Source organism: Camarhynchus parvulus, chromosome 12 (genome assembly GCF_901933205.1).
Source record: "Camarhynchus parvulus chromosome 12, STF_HiC, whole genome shotgun sequence".
Taxonomy (NCBI): Eukaryota; Metazoa; Chordata; class Aves; order Passeriformes; family Thraupidae; genus Camarhynchus; species Camarhynchus parvulus.
Genome location: NC_044582.1, coordinates 12899633 through 12915697, shown reverse-complemented (window position 1 = coordinate 12915697; position 16065 = coordinate 12899633). Strand labels below are relative to the sequence as shown.

At 42.0% G+C, this 16065-nt stretch overlaps 1 protein-coding gene across 1 annotated transcript in view; it reads right to left on the bottom strand.

The window, feature by feature from the left end:
- PTPRG (protein tyrosine phosphatase receptor type G) overlaps nucleotides 1–16065 on the bottom strand; it is a 392464-nt gene that overhangs the window by 35008 nt on the left and 341391 nt on the right. Inside the window, exon 14 of the mRNA XM_030957087.1 lies at nucleotides 7963–8054. Coding sequence (XP_030812947.1) covers nucleotides 7963–8054 — 92 coding nt within the window. The remainder of the gene's footprint in view (nucleotides 1–7962; nucleotides 8055–16065) is intronic.

Here is a 16065-nt window from a genome sequence, read left to right as displayed (position 1 = left end):
TTGGTAAGAAAATTGTCCATGTCTTTTGTTCTGCCTGTAAAGGCTTTCTGGTCTTCAGCTATTACCTTAGCCAGCCTCCTAAATCCAATATACTCCCTGCATCTTATTCTTAATGTGAAAGCTTATTTGGTTGGTTTGTGAGTCCCTGCACTTCAGTGTCTCATTTACTAAGCCACCTGGATTCATGTGCCATGGCTGTCACATGCCTTGGTCCATCTGCTCCCACAGCAGCCACTGAACGCTCTGTGCCATCCCTGCATCCCAGCAGCACCTCCATCAGTCCTCAGTGTGCTCTTCACAGAATGAAGGGATTCTCCCACTGCCCTGTCCCTGCCTGGGGGGCTGAGCAGTGATCTGAATCCACCTGCTGAGCTGGCTGATGACTGTAAGAAAGGATTGATTGATTTCTGGGGAAGGGGAAGAATTAGTTGTTGGTAGGGTAGCTGGGTTGATCCTACTCATTAGGATGAAGAATAGTGAAGTGACAGAGAAACTTCTCTTTCTGAAGGCAGCACAAACCTAACTTGGCTTATGATGATCATTAAACCAGTGACATGGTGAGGGACATTGATCCTGAACATAGAGAATCCACTATGAACAGTGTGTACTTGCAGTTCTCATTTTCTGCAGAAAAATCCCAAAATATCCACCAGTGGGATTGTAACAGGACTGGATTTGATCTCTTAACTCACTGAAAAATAACATATATGAAAAATACTTTCCCATATCCATAGCAAACAAGCAGCTTTCTGTTCTCAGCAACACTCAACCCTGGGATGCTACTTCATCTTTCACTCTCTTGCTCTCCATTTCTAGGAAGAACATTGAATGCAATCATTTTTTAAAAGATATTTATTTATTGTTAACTACCTTCAGTGAAGTTTCATGGGTTTTTTACTTCTTACAAGGCAGGATGGAAAAATTCTGCAAGCAGCTGAAATACCTAGCATCAAAATTTAGGATGCATTTTACTTAAAATGGAATCTAAGAGCCATTGGATAAGCTACAATACATACCAGAGTGAAGGCTGCCAGAGCTGTGGCAGCAGGAATAAGCATGTGGAGTGTGATATTCTGTCTCTACAAGAGTGGCTGAGCATATAGAATACTGCCCGGATGAACAGCACACCCTGGGGCAAAAATTCTGCCCCAGCAGAGGTTATTAAAAATTCCCATCAACTCAATTGTCCACCTCTAAAGAAAAGCATAGACAAATTGATATAAACCTGCAGATTGAGCATCCACTCCAAAGTGCACATACTTAAAAGGGCTTGAAACTTCACATGCTACTCAAATTTTGGCACAGATTGAATTTGAAATGGCTGAGCAGACAGAAATAGCCAGCCCCTGCCCTAAGTCACCCAAATACTGGACTTTATGAGTAATTCCACACATAAAGCAGGGCAGGGCTCAGCTTTCTTCAAATAATTTCAGATTTCATGCAGTTGAATTATACATTTATATTGTCAGAGCCTTTAATTCTGCAGTATACTGGTTTTCCCTGCATAACTATTTAAAATAAGAATGCAACTAAAGCCATTGTATTTCAATTGCAATAATTAATCTTTCTGACTGATTGCATTTACTTGCTGTATAAAAATTTCCAGAAATATAATAACAGTTTTATTTGTATAATGTTAGTATCAATTAATTTATGATAAAACAAAGTCATTAAAAAGCCTCAGTATTGAGAAGGTGTCTGCCTTCTGTGGAGATCAAATCTCCATAAATACTATAAAGACTATTCAATAGATTTCATTCTAGGACATCAAAATATCTGCTGAATATCTCTTAAGGGTAGCATCCTCCTGAAGTCACTGACCTCAATAATTAAGATAAATTATAAATTAAAATGAATTAAGATGAATAAGAACTCATTAAGAGTTGATTACTGTGAGCACTATTCCTCATTATTGCTCACTTCTTTGTAATCGTGTGTTTATGAAATATTATTTTTAATAAAAAACACCTTTCAAAGTGAAAAGGCATGGAAAGCATTTTGAACACATTTGAAAGTCCTAGAAAGATGGGCATGCTGAAAGAAAAACAGGAGTCCTTTCAGCAAGATAATTGTTATCTATTTGTTATAATCAAGTCAAATGAACACAAGGGCAGGCTTCTGATAAAGGGAAGACATATGAAAAAGCATAATATGAAAAGCCACCTGTGCAATTCTGAAGCTACATTCATCTCTCTTGCTTCAAGACTTAATCTACTACAATGCTATTAGCCATGTGTCACTCAGGAATATAAAGATGTTAATGATAAAATTTTATACGTGTCAAAATAAGAGCTCACTTTAAATCTGCTTGTACAAAGATTAGGTTATCATTAATTATAAATGTAATAGCAATATACTTCTTGCCTTTAAGTAAAAAGCCAATTTCAGTCCAAGAGAATGAAATAATGTGAATTTTTCCTTAGCCCAGATATTAAACATGATCTTACTTGGTATTGCCAGCTAAGGAACACAATTTTAATCTTACACATTTCCATCCTCAGGTCCTAGTCCTGCCCTCAATTACACACAAGCCTTACATTTGAGCTCATGAAGATCCAACTCCAGGGCTCTGCCTCCTGGTGTAACAGCTCTCAGAAAAGGATCTATCTGCATTTCACATGGCCACCATAAAAACACATTCTTTTGTACTGTAGCCAACACCTGAAGCCTCCACTAGAAGAACCACAACTAGACATCATACCATAAATTCTACGGTGTACTACTGCACGAGCAGGGCTGGTAGCAGAGTAAAAGGAGGGTGGATGTTCCCTAAAATACCTTGATGTTTTCTTGGCTTCACAGGACGGCTGTGTTTGCCATATTGCACTCATGAATTTAATTGAAGCTGAAGATAGGTACAATTCACAATATGGTGCTGGAACATAAATCCACAGGGAGCAGAGAGCAGAAATAGTCTTAAGCAGCTGAAGAGCACCACCTCTGTGCTCAGGGAAGAGCTTCGTGCCCTTGAGAAAGGAGCCCTCGGCTGCAGTTCCTGTTCCTCCCAAGGCTCACTGTGCTCAGTGCACTGGCACTGTCTATCCTGGGCTCTGCTCTTCAGCTCTGGGGATGCAACTTGAGACAGCCACATCTTAGCAGAAAACAGTAAGTTACCTGTGCTGGGAACCTGCAGTTTCCTTGTCAAATGAGATACTCATTAGTGTCTCTTAAGAGAAACAGTTTGTCAAAGGGTGGATGCTACCAGAACACAGCAGCTGAGCCTGTAAAAAACACATCAAGTCTGACCCCTGGCATTTGTCAGGAAAGGTTCAAGGCACTATTCAAGTTATTGAAGAGCTAAGAATTAATAAGATGGACTCATGATGGGACTCCTTGTAGCCATGAAGAGATAGAGGGAATGAAAGAGGGTCATGAGTGCCCTGGCCTTCACACCCTGGTGGGTGTGAGGTGGTAAAGCACCTTTTCATTGCTATTCCTCTATTTCCTGGACTTGTACCCCCATATGGAGACATTCTTGGAGAACCATGAGTATTTCTCCACCAGATTTTGTAGTTTTAAAAAATACATTATTAATAAATTCCATGACTAGTTAAAAAATTATTTTACTGTCATTTAAACCTAAAACTGACCATACCATGATCTGATAACTGGGAAATGTTTCTTAAGTCTTGTAGTCTAGACACAGCTGAAATGATTGGCATCACCTCTTGAGAAATTTTACTTATACTGAAAATATAAGACATTAAATACTTCTGGAAAATACGGTAAATGTATGAGCTGCATTGGCCAGCTGTTTTGTTCTTTATGATCTGTGCTTCTCTGGACTGTGATCAAAACTACACAGAGTTTTGAGCTTTCCCATCAGGTCAAGCCTCAAGTAGGTCTGTACTGATCTCACCTCAAGTCCCACAGACATCAGTGCCACAACATCCATTGTGCCCATGGGCTGGGCAAGGGAGCAGTAAAGTCACAGCAAGACCCAGAACAATGCTCCACCCAAGAGCAGGAAAACTCTGACACAAAGGAGAGGAGGAGGTCAGAAGTGGAATTTTTATTCTTGTCACTGTTTGGTATCATCTACGTTGCACAGAGCTGCACTTCTGCAGTGCTGTTGGGGAGCAGGTCTTGCTAGGAGAAGAAAGGAGAACTGCAAAGGGATGGATGCATTTTGGCTTCATGGTTGCAAAACACACAGGTCTGCAGGTATGATGCTGCTGTTGTTGTTACTTTCCTGACTCTACTGGAAAGGATCAAGTCCAGAAAGGTCCAGAAAGTCAGTCAGAGAGTGACCCAGCAATAGGAAGACCAAACAAACAGAAGCAGGAGCAGCTTTGCCAAACGAGATCCTGCCAAGAGCAAATGTTTTAGAGAAGAGATCCAGGCAAAGATGATGTGTATGCTAAAATTACCTGAGCATGGAGACAAAGGGAGAAGACACAGAGAATTAATTTGGTTAGGCAGAATGGCAGGGGAGTTTTCAGAAATCTGCCATTGATTACAGATGCAAAACTATTAGGTGCAAGGCTTATGTGAGCTGAGATTAAAACCTCAGATGTAATATCTAGAGGGTGACTCAGATAATGACAACTCCTTTGTCCTGTGTTTCTCTAGATCAAGCAGTGCAGATAATTATGAATAAGGAAAATGATTTGGATCTCAGGGAGAATTTGCAGATAGGCACACACCTATGGGTGATGTGGCTTCCTGCACAATAATTAAGTATATAGCCAAGGGAAGTGAAATAGAAAATGGATAAAATGATTCCTCTGCAAGAAGATTTTTAGATGTCACACCTGAAAAGTTGCACTGAGAAAACAGAGGGTTTGCATAACCAAGAGCAGGCCATTGTGCAGAAATCAACACAAACACTACTTGTGATTGTGCCAACACGTCACGGAGCAGAGCAGTGGCACACAGAAACACCAGTGCCCTTCTGAAACCTCAAGCTGTGTCAGGACCTCACTGTGCCTGCCTCCCAGGCACACCTGGGCCAGGACCAGCCAACCCAGACCCACTCAGTTCCCTCTGCCCAGAAGCTCACTGTGTGCCGAGATGGGTCTTGGCAAACCCGCTGGACATCTTCATCCACTCTGCTGCTCTAATTGCCATCAGTGTGGCTGCTTGCTCTTCACCAAGGGTGGAGGTTGGTCCACTGAACTGTAGGAGGTAGAGGCACAGTCCCAGAGGGACCTAGGCAAATTCCTCTTGTAAAGACAGGGTTTCACAATCTAACAAGGTTATTTTTAAAAGCTCCTTTCTGTGAAAATGCCACTTACATTTTGCTTCTAGTATCAACATGGCAAGTAAGACTTTCTCACCCCCTGCGGCAGCTTCCAGAGGAAAAGTTCAGAGGCTTATAATTTCATCAGTTGCCATCAGTTTAAAGGAGAATTTTGTCATTTCATGTTCTTAAGGCATTTCAGTGGGCTGTCTATGTGGGAGCAGCAGCTGACGTCAGGGAAGACTGTCATGGAGCAACAGGTATATGGGGGAAACCAGCCCACTTCTACAGCTCCAAACAAGGAAAATGCCTCTGAGAGCTTCCAGATCTTTCAAGGCAGTATCTCCCATATTTGGAAAAAGCCAACAGAGCTGGAATTTTTCTCTACTAACTTGAGTCTTATGGCTGAAAGTATCCATGTATTATTATCCCTGTACAGGCAATAATACATGCAGAGGGAGGCACTTACATTGGGGAATTTGGCTTTTGGTGGCCTAAACAGCTTTAATGTCAGTGTCAAGATGTTCAAATTCACCACTTCATTCTCTTTTGAGGTTCACCAGTTCATTCTCTTTTAAGGTTTTCTGGGCATCGTTCAACTTCAGATTAAGGCCCCTCCATTTGGATGTCTGTATGCAGGTGTTTCTCTATATCCATTTTATCCACAAAAATGTTGTCATTAGATTGGGAATTCAAGGGTTGGATTCACTTTTGCAACCAACTAGCCTAAACCTCTTTCTAAGGCCCAGTTCTTGATGTCCCTTGAGGATCATCAGCAATCCTTGCAGATTTTTAACTACAAAGCTGCTCAAGGTGTCCTGCAGCATGTGCTCAGGGGATGCCTTAATCTGCAGTGTCCCCTATAAGGGGTGAGCATTTCTGAGTCTGAGCACACCACAGGCAGCACTGCAGTGACAGTGGCATCATGTACCTCACAAAGCTGCTGTGGTCTCACAGCCTGGTTTACTCTAGTCATGGGAAATGTCCCCAAAAGACCTTGTTCTGTTCCCAGTCACTTTTTGCTGTGTGCCAGAAGGGCTGCTGGAGAAGCACTGGTGCACATGCTGCCCTGACAGTACCTGCTGCCTGCATGGTTTTAATGGAATTTCCTCAGCCTACACTACAATTCATATGAATGCACTCCAGTCTTAATGGACTGGTCATCAAAACATCTCTGTGCAACAGGGAAGAACCCCTGTCTCAACAACACACACTGCAGCATGAGAAGATGGAGCTTTCTGCTGGTTTCTTATGTCTAAGAAAAAAATTGTCTCAATTACAGTAAAAATACTACACATTGGCCAAAGGGGTTTTTGTCTGAAGGGAGAATTTGTCTCCTTCCAGTGCCTTGTAGACATAATCCCCTGGGTTTATGCTGTGCCAGAGTCCAGCTCAGCCCAGCCTGCACTTCCCCACAAGGTCCAGGGAGGTACCACAGGAGAGCAGGCATGGTGGGGCCATTGAACTGACTGCCACAAGCAGCCCCAACAGGCATTTGTTCCTCTTGGTTTCAGAGTAGGAAGAATGGGGTTCTCCAGCTATTTAAGTTTTCTGTGAAAAATAATCACTGGTGGTCTAAGATTAAAACCTGTCACCTCCTTTACCCTAAAGGAGAAGGATGACTTCTTGCTAAGGACGTGAGGTAGCCAGGACATGCATTTTAGTTTCCAGCAGAAAGGAGAGGGGACAATAGCACATTTTCTTTATTTTCAGTGGTACAGCATCAGACTGCAAGGCAAACTGCCTAACACTTTCTGCAGGAATGTAATAGCTGACCTTTTCTACTAGTTCCCATGGGTACTTTGAAAGACTCTTTCTAGAAATAAGTCACACATGTCTACTGAATAAAATAAAGGAAAATATAACTGGACTATTTCACTTTGCTAGGAAGCAAGTTTCTTCAGTGCCTCAGAAAAGGCTCTGAATGTTATTGTGTAAAATAAACCTAATTAGCTACAGACTGAAACCCAGATCGATGATGCAGATACAGAATATGACAAGGAAACTTGAAACACCTTCAGGAAACAAGCACAAGCCTTTGACAGACTGAGGTCAATATAACATTTTTGGTACCTTAATTCTGCCTGTAAGCCTGACCATCATCAAACAAGGCAGCGGCTGCAAAGGCCATGGTAACACCAAGCTGCTCTCTGTCATCATAGCTTCATGGCAGCTGCATCCTGCACTTAATAATTCCCCAGGGAAATGCCTCATGAAGAGAGAATAGCACTATACACTGCTTCCAGCATCACTCTCAGTATAGCTGAGAGGAGAATTTGACCTTTGGAAACTTTATTAATACCAAATTAACAGATGGCTTTGGACTTTGAGATTGTTTGCTTATCCCTGTGTCTCACTGTCCTTTCTGAGAGCCCCAGATTCCACCTCTACACACGGTGAAAGTGGGGGCAAGGCCCCCAGTCTCAAGAGAACAGTGGAACTGAATATCCCTGCTCTGCAACCTGCCCTGCTGAAGCAGCTGGTTTCACCCTGGATGCAATGCCTCAGTGTTTTCAAGACTTGTTACTCATGTTTTTGACATTTTGCAAAGGTTATTCTGAAATTTCTATTAAAACTAAGTGGGAGACGTGTCTACGGAAAAATACAGCATTGGCACTCGGAGCCCCATTACAAAGCACATTAAATTAAATGAAGTAGCACCGATAGAACAAATTTCTACCAAAACCCCATGATTTATCACAAGCACAACCTTCCCTTCTTTATGTAATGAATCCAGACTCCAAGTAGCACACAAACACAGGAGATTAAGGCAGTCTTACCTGGAATAGGTATAATGGGAATACTTTCATTGGGGACCACACGGGGGGAACTGCTGTCCTCCACATAGAAATGAGCAGTCTGAAAACACTTTCTGTTAAAGAAAAAAGAAAAAAAAATAGATTCAGGGTGTGAAAAACTGCTCTCTGAAAAAACTTTTGCACATGTTCTGTTTCTCCATTTCTGTTCCGTATTTCAGATGTTATAACTTTAAAACACTGATACACAAAAACATATGTTTGTTTTCTACAATTACAATTCTTATTCCAGATTCTGATGTGCTCTAATTCACTGACATCTGACATCCACCCATCATAAATACCAGTATACATTATTGCTAAGTACTATAGAATATGAAATTATAATAATAAAAGTTAGTGGCTGCAAAACAGGTTTCAAATACATCATTCAGAAAGTAATTCTGCACACAAGAAACACATTCAGCATACAATTCAAGCTCAAATCCACCTAGAATACTCAATTTCCAGGGAAAATACACTTACTATAAAAGTTTCTGCTGTGTAACAACCACCACAGCATCTGTAACTGCTTCATATCATGATGTTCTGCTATGAAAGTTATCTTTCAAACATTAAGGTTTTTTGTTTGTTTGCTTTTTAACACTAATGCCATATAACCTTCATCCCATCCTCCTCCTGCAAACTTGTATTACATATGCTGGTACACAAAAATCCAATAGACACTTCCCTTGGGCCCCAGGACTCCTCTCTAAAAAGGCCTACAATGAAGAGCAGAACTTAAATCCACCTGACTCTTTTTTTACCTGTATTTAATGCAAAGCAGAGAGCACAAGCTGGTCATCACAGAAAAGGTACTGAGTAGAATAACATCAAGAGATCCAGGGAGACTCTGCATGGTGATGTTAACTGAGGCAGGGTTTTCCAACGCCAGCGTCACTGCTCATTGCTGACTTAATGAGCTGCTTGAGGCTGGAACTGAATATTTAATGAGCCTTGCTTGGTGTGAGCAGCTATTGTGGCAGGAGAAGGGTCTGCTCTCATCTGTCGAGGCACTAAACAAAAGCTCCCCAGTGCAGAAAGATCCCCCTCACTGTCACCCTTCAACTGCTCCTCAACACCTGGGCAAAGTTTGTGGGGGCCTGGTGAACTGTGCTTTTGGCAAGTTGCAGGTTCCCTTGCTCAAACAGATTTGCACATGTGGCTTCCAGGCTGCTGCCTTGCAGTTCCTGCAGTTTGCTGCTCTGCAACTCAGGCTTTGTGCTCTCCATGCAGAGCCCAACATCAGAGCAAAGTCATTTGTGGTGCCTTTGTTTCCAACATCCGTACATGTCAGGAAGAAAAAAAGTCACTGAAAACCAAACCACTCCCTTAGGTGAAGCCAGGATCTAAAATTGTCACAGATGCTTGCTTTCCATGCATCTGTACTTCCTAGTGCACAGGCACAGTGCTTTGTAATGCAGGCAAAGCTATGGCAGCACAAGTACAACTTAAGACAATACAGAAGCAGGGGAGAGTGGATTTCACAGCATGGAGTCACTGTCTGGGAGCAGCTTTCTATTTTCAGGCATGATGGCTTGCATTCTGCTGAACTTATATATTTAGTGAGTATACTTTTGTTAAGAAACAGCATAAGGTGAGTTTACACACGAGGATGCAGGATGTGCAGCAGTCTCACAGCATTTAAAACCATGGGTTGAACTCCCCCCGCCTCAGCACTTGCTCCCTGTTCTCATTTTTTTTTGGCAGCCTTTATTTTGGACAATGAACACCCTGGGGGCACGCAGTGGAATAAATCAGTCACACATAAAGAAGAAACTATGAATATGAAACAGGCAAAATGTTCCTGATTTTGATGTATTTGGGGCTCTTTCCCTTGAGTCAATACTACAGAAATCCTTGAATGGCTTCTCCTGGTAATGAAGGCCTTAAAAAGGTGTTTGATAAAAAGACAGACCTTTATGCAGGGATTTACAGGATTTTTTTAAGCTGATGATATTGAAGAAAAGCAATTTTTTTGGTTAATTTGTTATTTTATACTCTCAGAGGCTCTGAAAAGCTGGCATTAAGGTTTTTATACACAGTCATAAGATGGCTTTTTCTTAATAGCCTCAAAACATGTAAATGTGTCAGATAATCACACTGTGCAATATTTTAAGGTCCATGATGGCAATAGCTGAATTCCCACCCCAGCACAACTCTGCTGAGCACAATATTGGATTAACAATGTATTGAATTAAAAATTTCACATAGTAAAGTTTGCTACAATCATTAATGTAATTAAAAATTCTACATTTTAGTCCTGGAAGACTTTCTGCAGCTGCTTTGCAAAGACCTTAGGCTTTGACTAAAGGCTTTCTCAAGTCACAAACATCACACTCTTGTCTAATGTACATATGCAATGCAGCACTTTCATTACTTTACAACACTGGTTACTGGCATGTTATGTGAAGACGTGTTTCTCAAACTTTTTTTTCCCCTCCACTTGTTCATAATAGCTGTAAATATTTTAAGTTTAGCCTCTACAACTGAGCTCACTGCACATAGGCCATCGCATCCCTGTCCCAGTGACCCCTTCTGTGTGTCAGATCTTTAAAAGATCTTTTATGGGTTTAACAAATTTGCTGAATGAATTTTCCAGCAAGTTCTACTATTCCCCATTCTGGCATCTTTCCTCTGTGCAGCTCCAGGGGGGAACACATCTCAGGGTGCCAGGCAGATGACTGCAGTTTGGATAATGTCCATTCTTCCTGAGTAAGACAACACCTGGCCCCAAGTGAAGCCTTTTGGAAACTCATGTCTGGTTTATAGCAACAAACACTGATAGCTGCCATCCAGGCTACTGAGAGGCATTTCAGACAATTCAGTATTTGCCTCCTCCTCCAGTTTGGGATGCTCCTTTCTATCCCTTGGCATTTCCCCTCCCCATTACCTTTTCCTCCAGATACAAACCTTAAGTGGCAGCAGTTGCTAAGGCTACAAGAGGCTGCAGTAAATCTGAGTGTGTATATGGGGAGGGCTGGATAAAGGAAAAGGATGAGAGCAGGAAATTGCTTCTTTCGAGCCACTGGAGAGAGGAGAGAGGGGAGTGGATGCAGGGCTAGACAAAGTGCAAATCTACACCTACTTTCACATAAGAACAACAGTCTGTAACTTTTAACCCCAGTGTGTATACACGGGCAGCTGTTTGCATATCTGCGCCCATTTGCTCAGGAAATCAGCACTATCAGCAGAAAATAATAATGGGCCTTTTTTCCTAATAGAAGCAGTCCATAGTGAATGCACAACTGGGATTTGTCATGGCATAAATGATTATTAAAATCTTAATAACTGAAACACTAACTTTAGAATAATTATTGCATTTCTGCAGCACTGGTTGAGAAAAACAAATCACAACCTTGATTCACTTCTAAAAGGTTTTGGGGAGCCATATCTTTTCTGTGAAATACCAAAGAGTCTGTTGTCTCTGAAACATGCCCGTGAGCAGTGAAGCACACCAATTTCTCTAGCCCCATATGTTTTTGTGGCTCTCTTTCCCTGGGGTACAATAACTGTGTGAGATTGTGGTGATCAGACACACAGTTGTCACATATGGACCCAAATGCAGAAGTAAAACACTGCAAGATTAGCATCTCCCCAGAGAAGCAGCAGGTCTGGAATGCAAAGACAATGTGAGGAAGAACATCCCCCTGCCCAGAATCTTTTTGCAGAGATACTGGCTGTGAGTTACTAAAGCAAACTAACAGGATGCAAAGTCCAGAGAAGCAGCACCTTATTACTAAGATGAAAGCATAAAAATATGCCAAACGATGGCCCTGATTAGCTGGGTTAAAAGCTTGTTGCATCTCTGCTGAACAAAATACCAGATTCACTTCTCTATAAGAAGAAATGCCTTGTGAGATTTTGACACTCCAAACAGGTTTCCTTGATTATTAGTTACTAAAGCTCAAGCAGCTTCTCCTTTATATTCCTCTAAAAACAAGAGGGAGAACTAGGTCACATAATGGCCTGAAAGTATGGATGCATTTCATTTTTGTGTAGAAGGTGGTGCCTCAGAGTTAATGTAGACACAGCTCAGCCACAGACAATGGGAGTGCTGGGAATTGCTCCAAGGGCACTGCCTGGCCTTTACTCCTCCATACTGGGGCTAGCACAGGCAGCATCCTCTGATCTGTGATGACAGGCAGGATCTGTGAACTCTGGAGCAGCCAGGGCAGGGAGAGGAGGAGCCAGGATTGTGGTGAGGAACAAGAAATTGTCTATGGAGTGGCTGGCTGGAGCCACCAGGGCAGTGGCTGAAGACAGGAAAAAGCCAAAGGGGAATTCTGGGGACATTCTGGGGACACCCAAGAACCATGCCCTGCCTCACACTGAAGCTACCAGCACATTCATTGCTCCTTGTTCATTTGTCCTTCTCCCAGGTGTTGATGTTGGCTGGAGCAGTGTGCATTCCCTCTCCAAGGCCAGCCAGATTTATATTACTTTATTTTTGTACCAGCATCTAGGAGCTCTAGGCTCTCTTCCTGGGTCATTACCTGCTAAAGCATCACCAGTTTGGGGGCAGATGCTTGAAAGGGTCCTGCAGGCCTATTCACTACTGTCAGAGCAGGGCAAATCTTGTCCTTCAGGCACCCTTCATCCAGAAACAGCCTCTTAGACAGAACCTCTGCAGAATCTGTATTTGTTAACAGAGGCCAATAGTCCCTGCAGCCATCCTACCTTTACACAGAGTTTCTAGCTGGTGGGAAGAACAGGAAAGATGGAATAGGAGTCAGACTAGGATCTGTAAGGGACCTCTAAACCAGGCTGCACAGGACATGGCTTAGTCTTTACCAAATGCAACCTGGATACAGGCATTCATTCCCCATGCCCCTCCATCACGGGGTGTCTGCAGCTAACTCCTAAACAAGGATGTAAAGACAGGAAACGACCCCCTTTCACTACCTCTGCACATTCATTCCCACTTTCAATAGAAGAAAAGCTGCTTCAGATTCCCATTGAACTGTTTTGCATGTTTTTCAGGAGACACAATTAAGATTGGTTTCTGCTGGCACCAAAACCAGAGGATGTATGCAGTCAAGTGTACTAGTAACACATGGCTTTGCACTTTAAACTAGCTTCACTATTCCTTGGCAAGCATTTGTCACTGTCAGAATTGGCAATGACTCCTCAGAAAAGAGCACAGACTTCAGAACAACAGAAGTGCTGCAAATCATGACCATGTCACCAGCAGAGCAGTGGATGGGAGCCTGGACAACAGCTGTCTGCAGTCTGCACTGCTCTAGCTGGGGTCATCAGTCACTGGTTTTTATGAGCAATAAAACTGACTCAAGCGTTAAGAAGAAAAAGAGGAGAGAAAACCACACGAAAAAAGCTGATCTTATGAATATGAATAAGTGACCAGCATGGAGCAGTGATATTACATTCATTGTATCAGAGAGACATCTGCATTTATTATTTTTGGCCAGAAAACAGCTTATACTGCCCTAATTTTCTACAGTTATTTTCCTTCACAGGTCTTAATACTTAATGACCAGAATTCAAAAGCCAAGTTACAAAAGAACCTGTGCCATGCTGGAGCAGTAAGGCACTGAATGCTGACCAAACTGGAGCTGCTGGAGGATGCATAAAAACCAGGAGAATAAAGGAAAGCTGATAAAGGAGGAAAATTTCCCTACAATAATGCTGATTTTCCAGCAGATCCCTCCTGAAGACCATTTGCCTTCTCCCCACAAAGCAGTTTCTGCCTGAAATATTCTTGAGCAGTGTTAAGCATCACTCAGATATGGTTCCTGCAGAGGTCTGGATGGTAATGGGTAGTTTCAGAAATGCATGGCATACATGCCCTTGCCATGTTATCCTAGACAGAAGAGTGCAAAGTAGACTCTCTCTTTCAGGGGACTTCCTCTGGGCAAGGAGAAGTGCTTTTTCACATTAGGGAGTTGACCCACACAGATCCACAAAAGTCTCCAAATGCTAAGCACCTGTCCAACCACAATATTTTGTAGTATTGTAGGGAAATAAACACAGGAAAAAGGCTAGGAAAAAGCAGATGGAAAGAGAAAAAAAAGAAGGTGGACAAAACTTTGAGGCAGCATTTGTGCTGAAGAATGCACCACTAGTAAAATTGTCCAGTTGAAAAATTGATCTGCAAACAAGACTAGGGATTTCTGACACAAAATGACAGCTAATTTAATATTTATGGCCTGAATTTGCCAGCTGACTACACAGCTCTCCACAAAATTAAAAATCCTCTTCTCCCAATCCTCTGAGATCCTACCCTGCACCAGGGCCCAGACACTCATTTATATAACATACAGTACTGAATTCAGGTATTATGTGAGACATCATTATTTTCAGAAGGGCATTCAAATAATTAAACAGTTAAGAAATGACAACACCCCCAGATGGGCTGCCTGCATGTCCTCCCCCTTCATCAGCTGCACAACCAGAGAGCACCCAGGTGGCCAGTGCAGAAATGCACTCAGAAAGCTCTTTAATTGCAAATCATGTGGTTAAGTCTTAGTTTAACTCAGCACAAACGTTTTCCACGCTTCCTTGTCCCATCACCCTGGTGTCCCTGGAGAACAGCAAAGGCAATGGTGAAACCTTATTTGTGATGACACTTGGCCCTGTGACACTTGGTAGCTAATTACTCTCCTGGTGACCTCTGACAGGGCCAGAGGCACCAAACCTTCCGCTCCCGCTTTAATCAATACCCACAACATCTGCCTTGGATGCACTCAGCAATTTTACAGATGACTGAATGGGTTTACTCATCAGTATTTTCTACTGCAAGAGAACAAGCTCCTTGGTTATCTGTATTACCACTGAGAACTTTCATGTCTTCAGGCAAAAATCGGGTAGACATACCTCTGGGTGGTATCTTAAAATGGTTTAACATTAGGCACAGCTTTAAAAACCAAAGGAAAGCCTGACCATATTAATTTTCTTCTCCCTGAGCCAAGTATTTATGTAATGCAACATTCATAACAAAGGCTAGAAAATTACAGAGGGAAACAAAGACATGCCTTTTCCAATCAAATAATACCTCAGGCACTTCCTATAAAATGTGTGCTTCCAATGCCCAAAACATCATGTAATATTAAAAAGGAGCCTTAAAACTTTCTCACAAAAGCAAGCTGTATTTAAGCAAGCGAAGAGCTGTTCCATAATCACAAGAGCCACAGCAATCAATGAAGATTGCCTCTTACTAGAGAGGCGCTTTTAGTAGCATCTCCAAGATCTCAAAATTTGGTATACTTGATATTATCATTTCAGGACATGGATTCCTTTTGGGATGATGAATCTTAGGAAAAGAATGAATAAAAGCAGGGTCACATGCTGGGACATTAAAATGCAAGTAATTTTAAATGCAAAGTGTAATTCCTCTGGATTGGACACAGTGTTATAAGAGAACCAAAACAGAGATGATCCAACCTAGGAAACAGAAATAGAGAGACAGCAGTCTCTCTTGGAATATTCACAGAAATGTCCCTAATTACTCCCACCTAATTACTCTCAAAACAGAAGAGCTCTGCTATTGCCTTTACAAAAAATATTCTTTTCTTCCTCCAAATGGGACATCGGGACATTCAACTGACAGATATGTTAGGTATCCCAAGGCTCAGGCTGGAATCTAACACAAAAGTCTTGTAAAAATTTATGCACAGCTTGTTCCTCAGTTTTGATGTCCCTGCCCATCTTCAGGCAGAAATGCCAGTTTGTTAAATGTAATGAAATACTCAGTGGGAAGCTTCATCTTTCTCAACACATGTGTCCATGTGCACCTGGACTAAAACTGCATGGGAGAACTAGGAAGAATTCCCAACACTGCTGGACATAATTCATGTTTAGCTTAACTGGGGCCAAGGTAAATATTAAAAGAGTGATTATTTCCTTTCTCTCTCGATCACTGAGTATTTGGAGAGTGGGCTTTTTTCACTGGTCACTTCAACAAGAAATAGCTACTTTAAAAATTTCATGGTCTCTCTGTTAACTCTGTTTAAAACACAATTAGGAATGGCATTACACCTTTGGAAGCACAGCACAAAGGAAAAGAAAAGAGCAGCTGGCACCAAGAGCAGAGCAAATCATTTAGTACCTGGTAGATAATAGGAACACTGA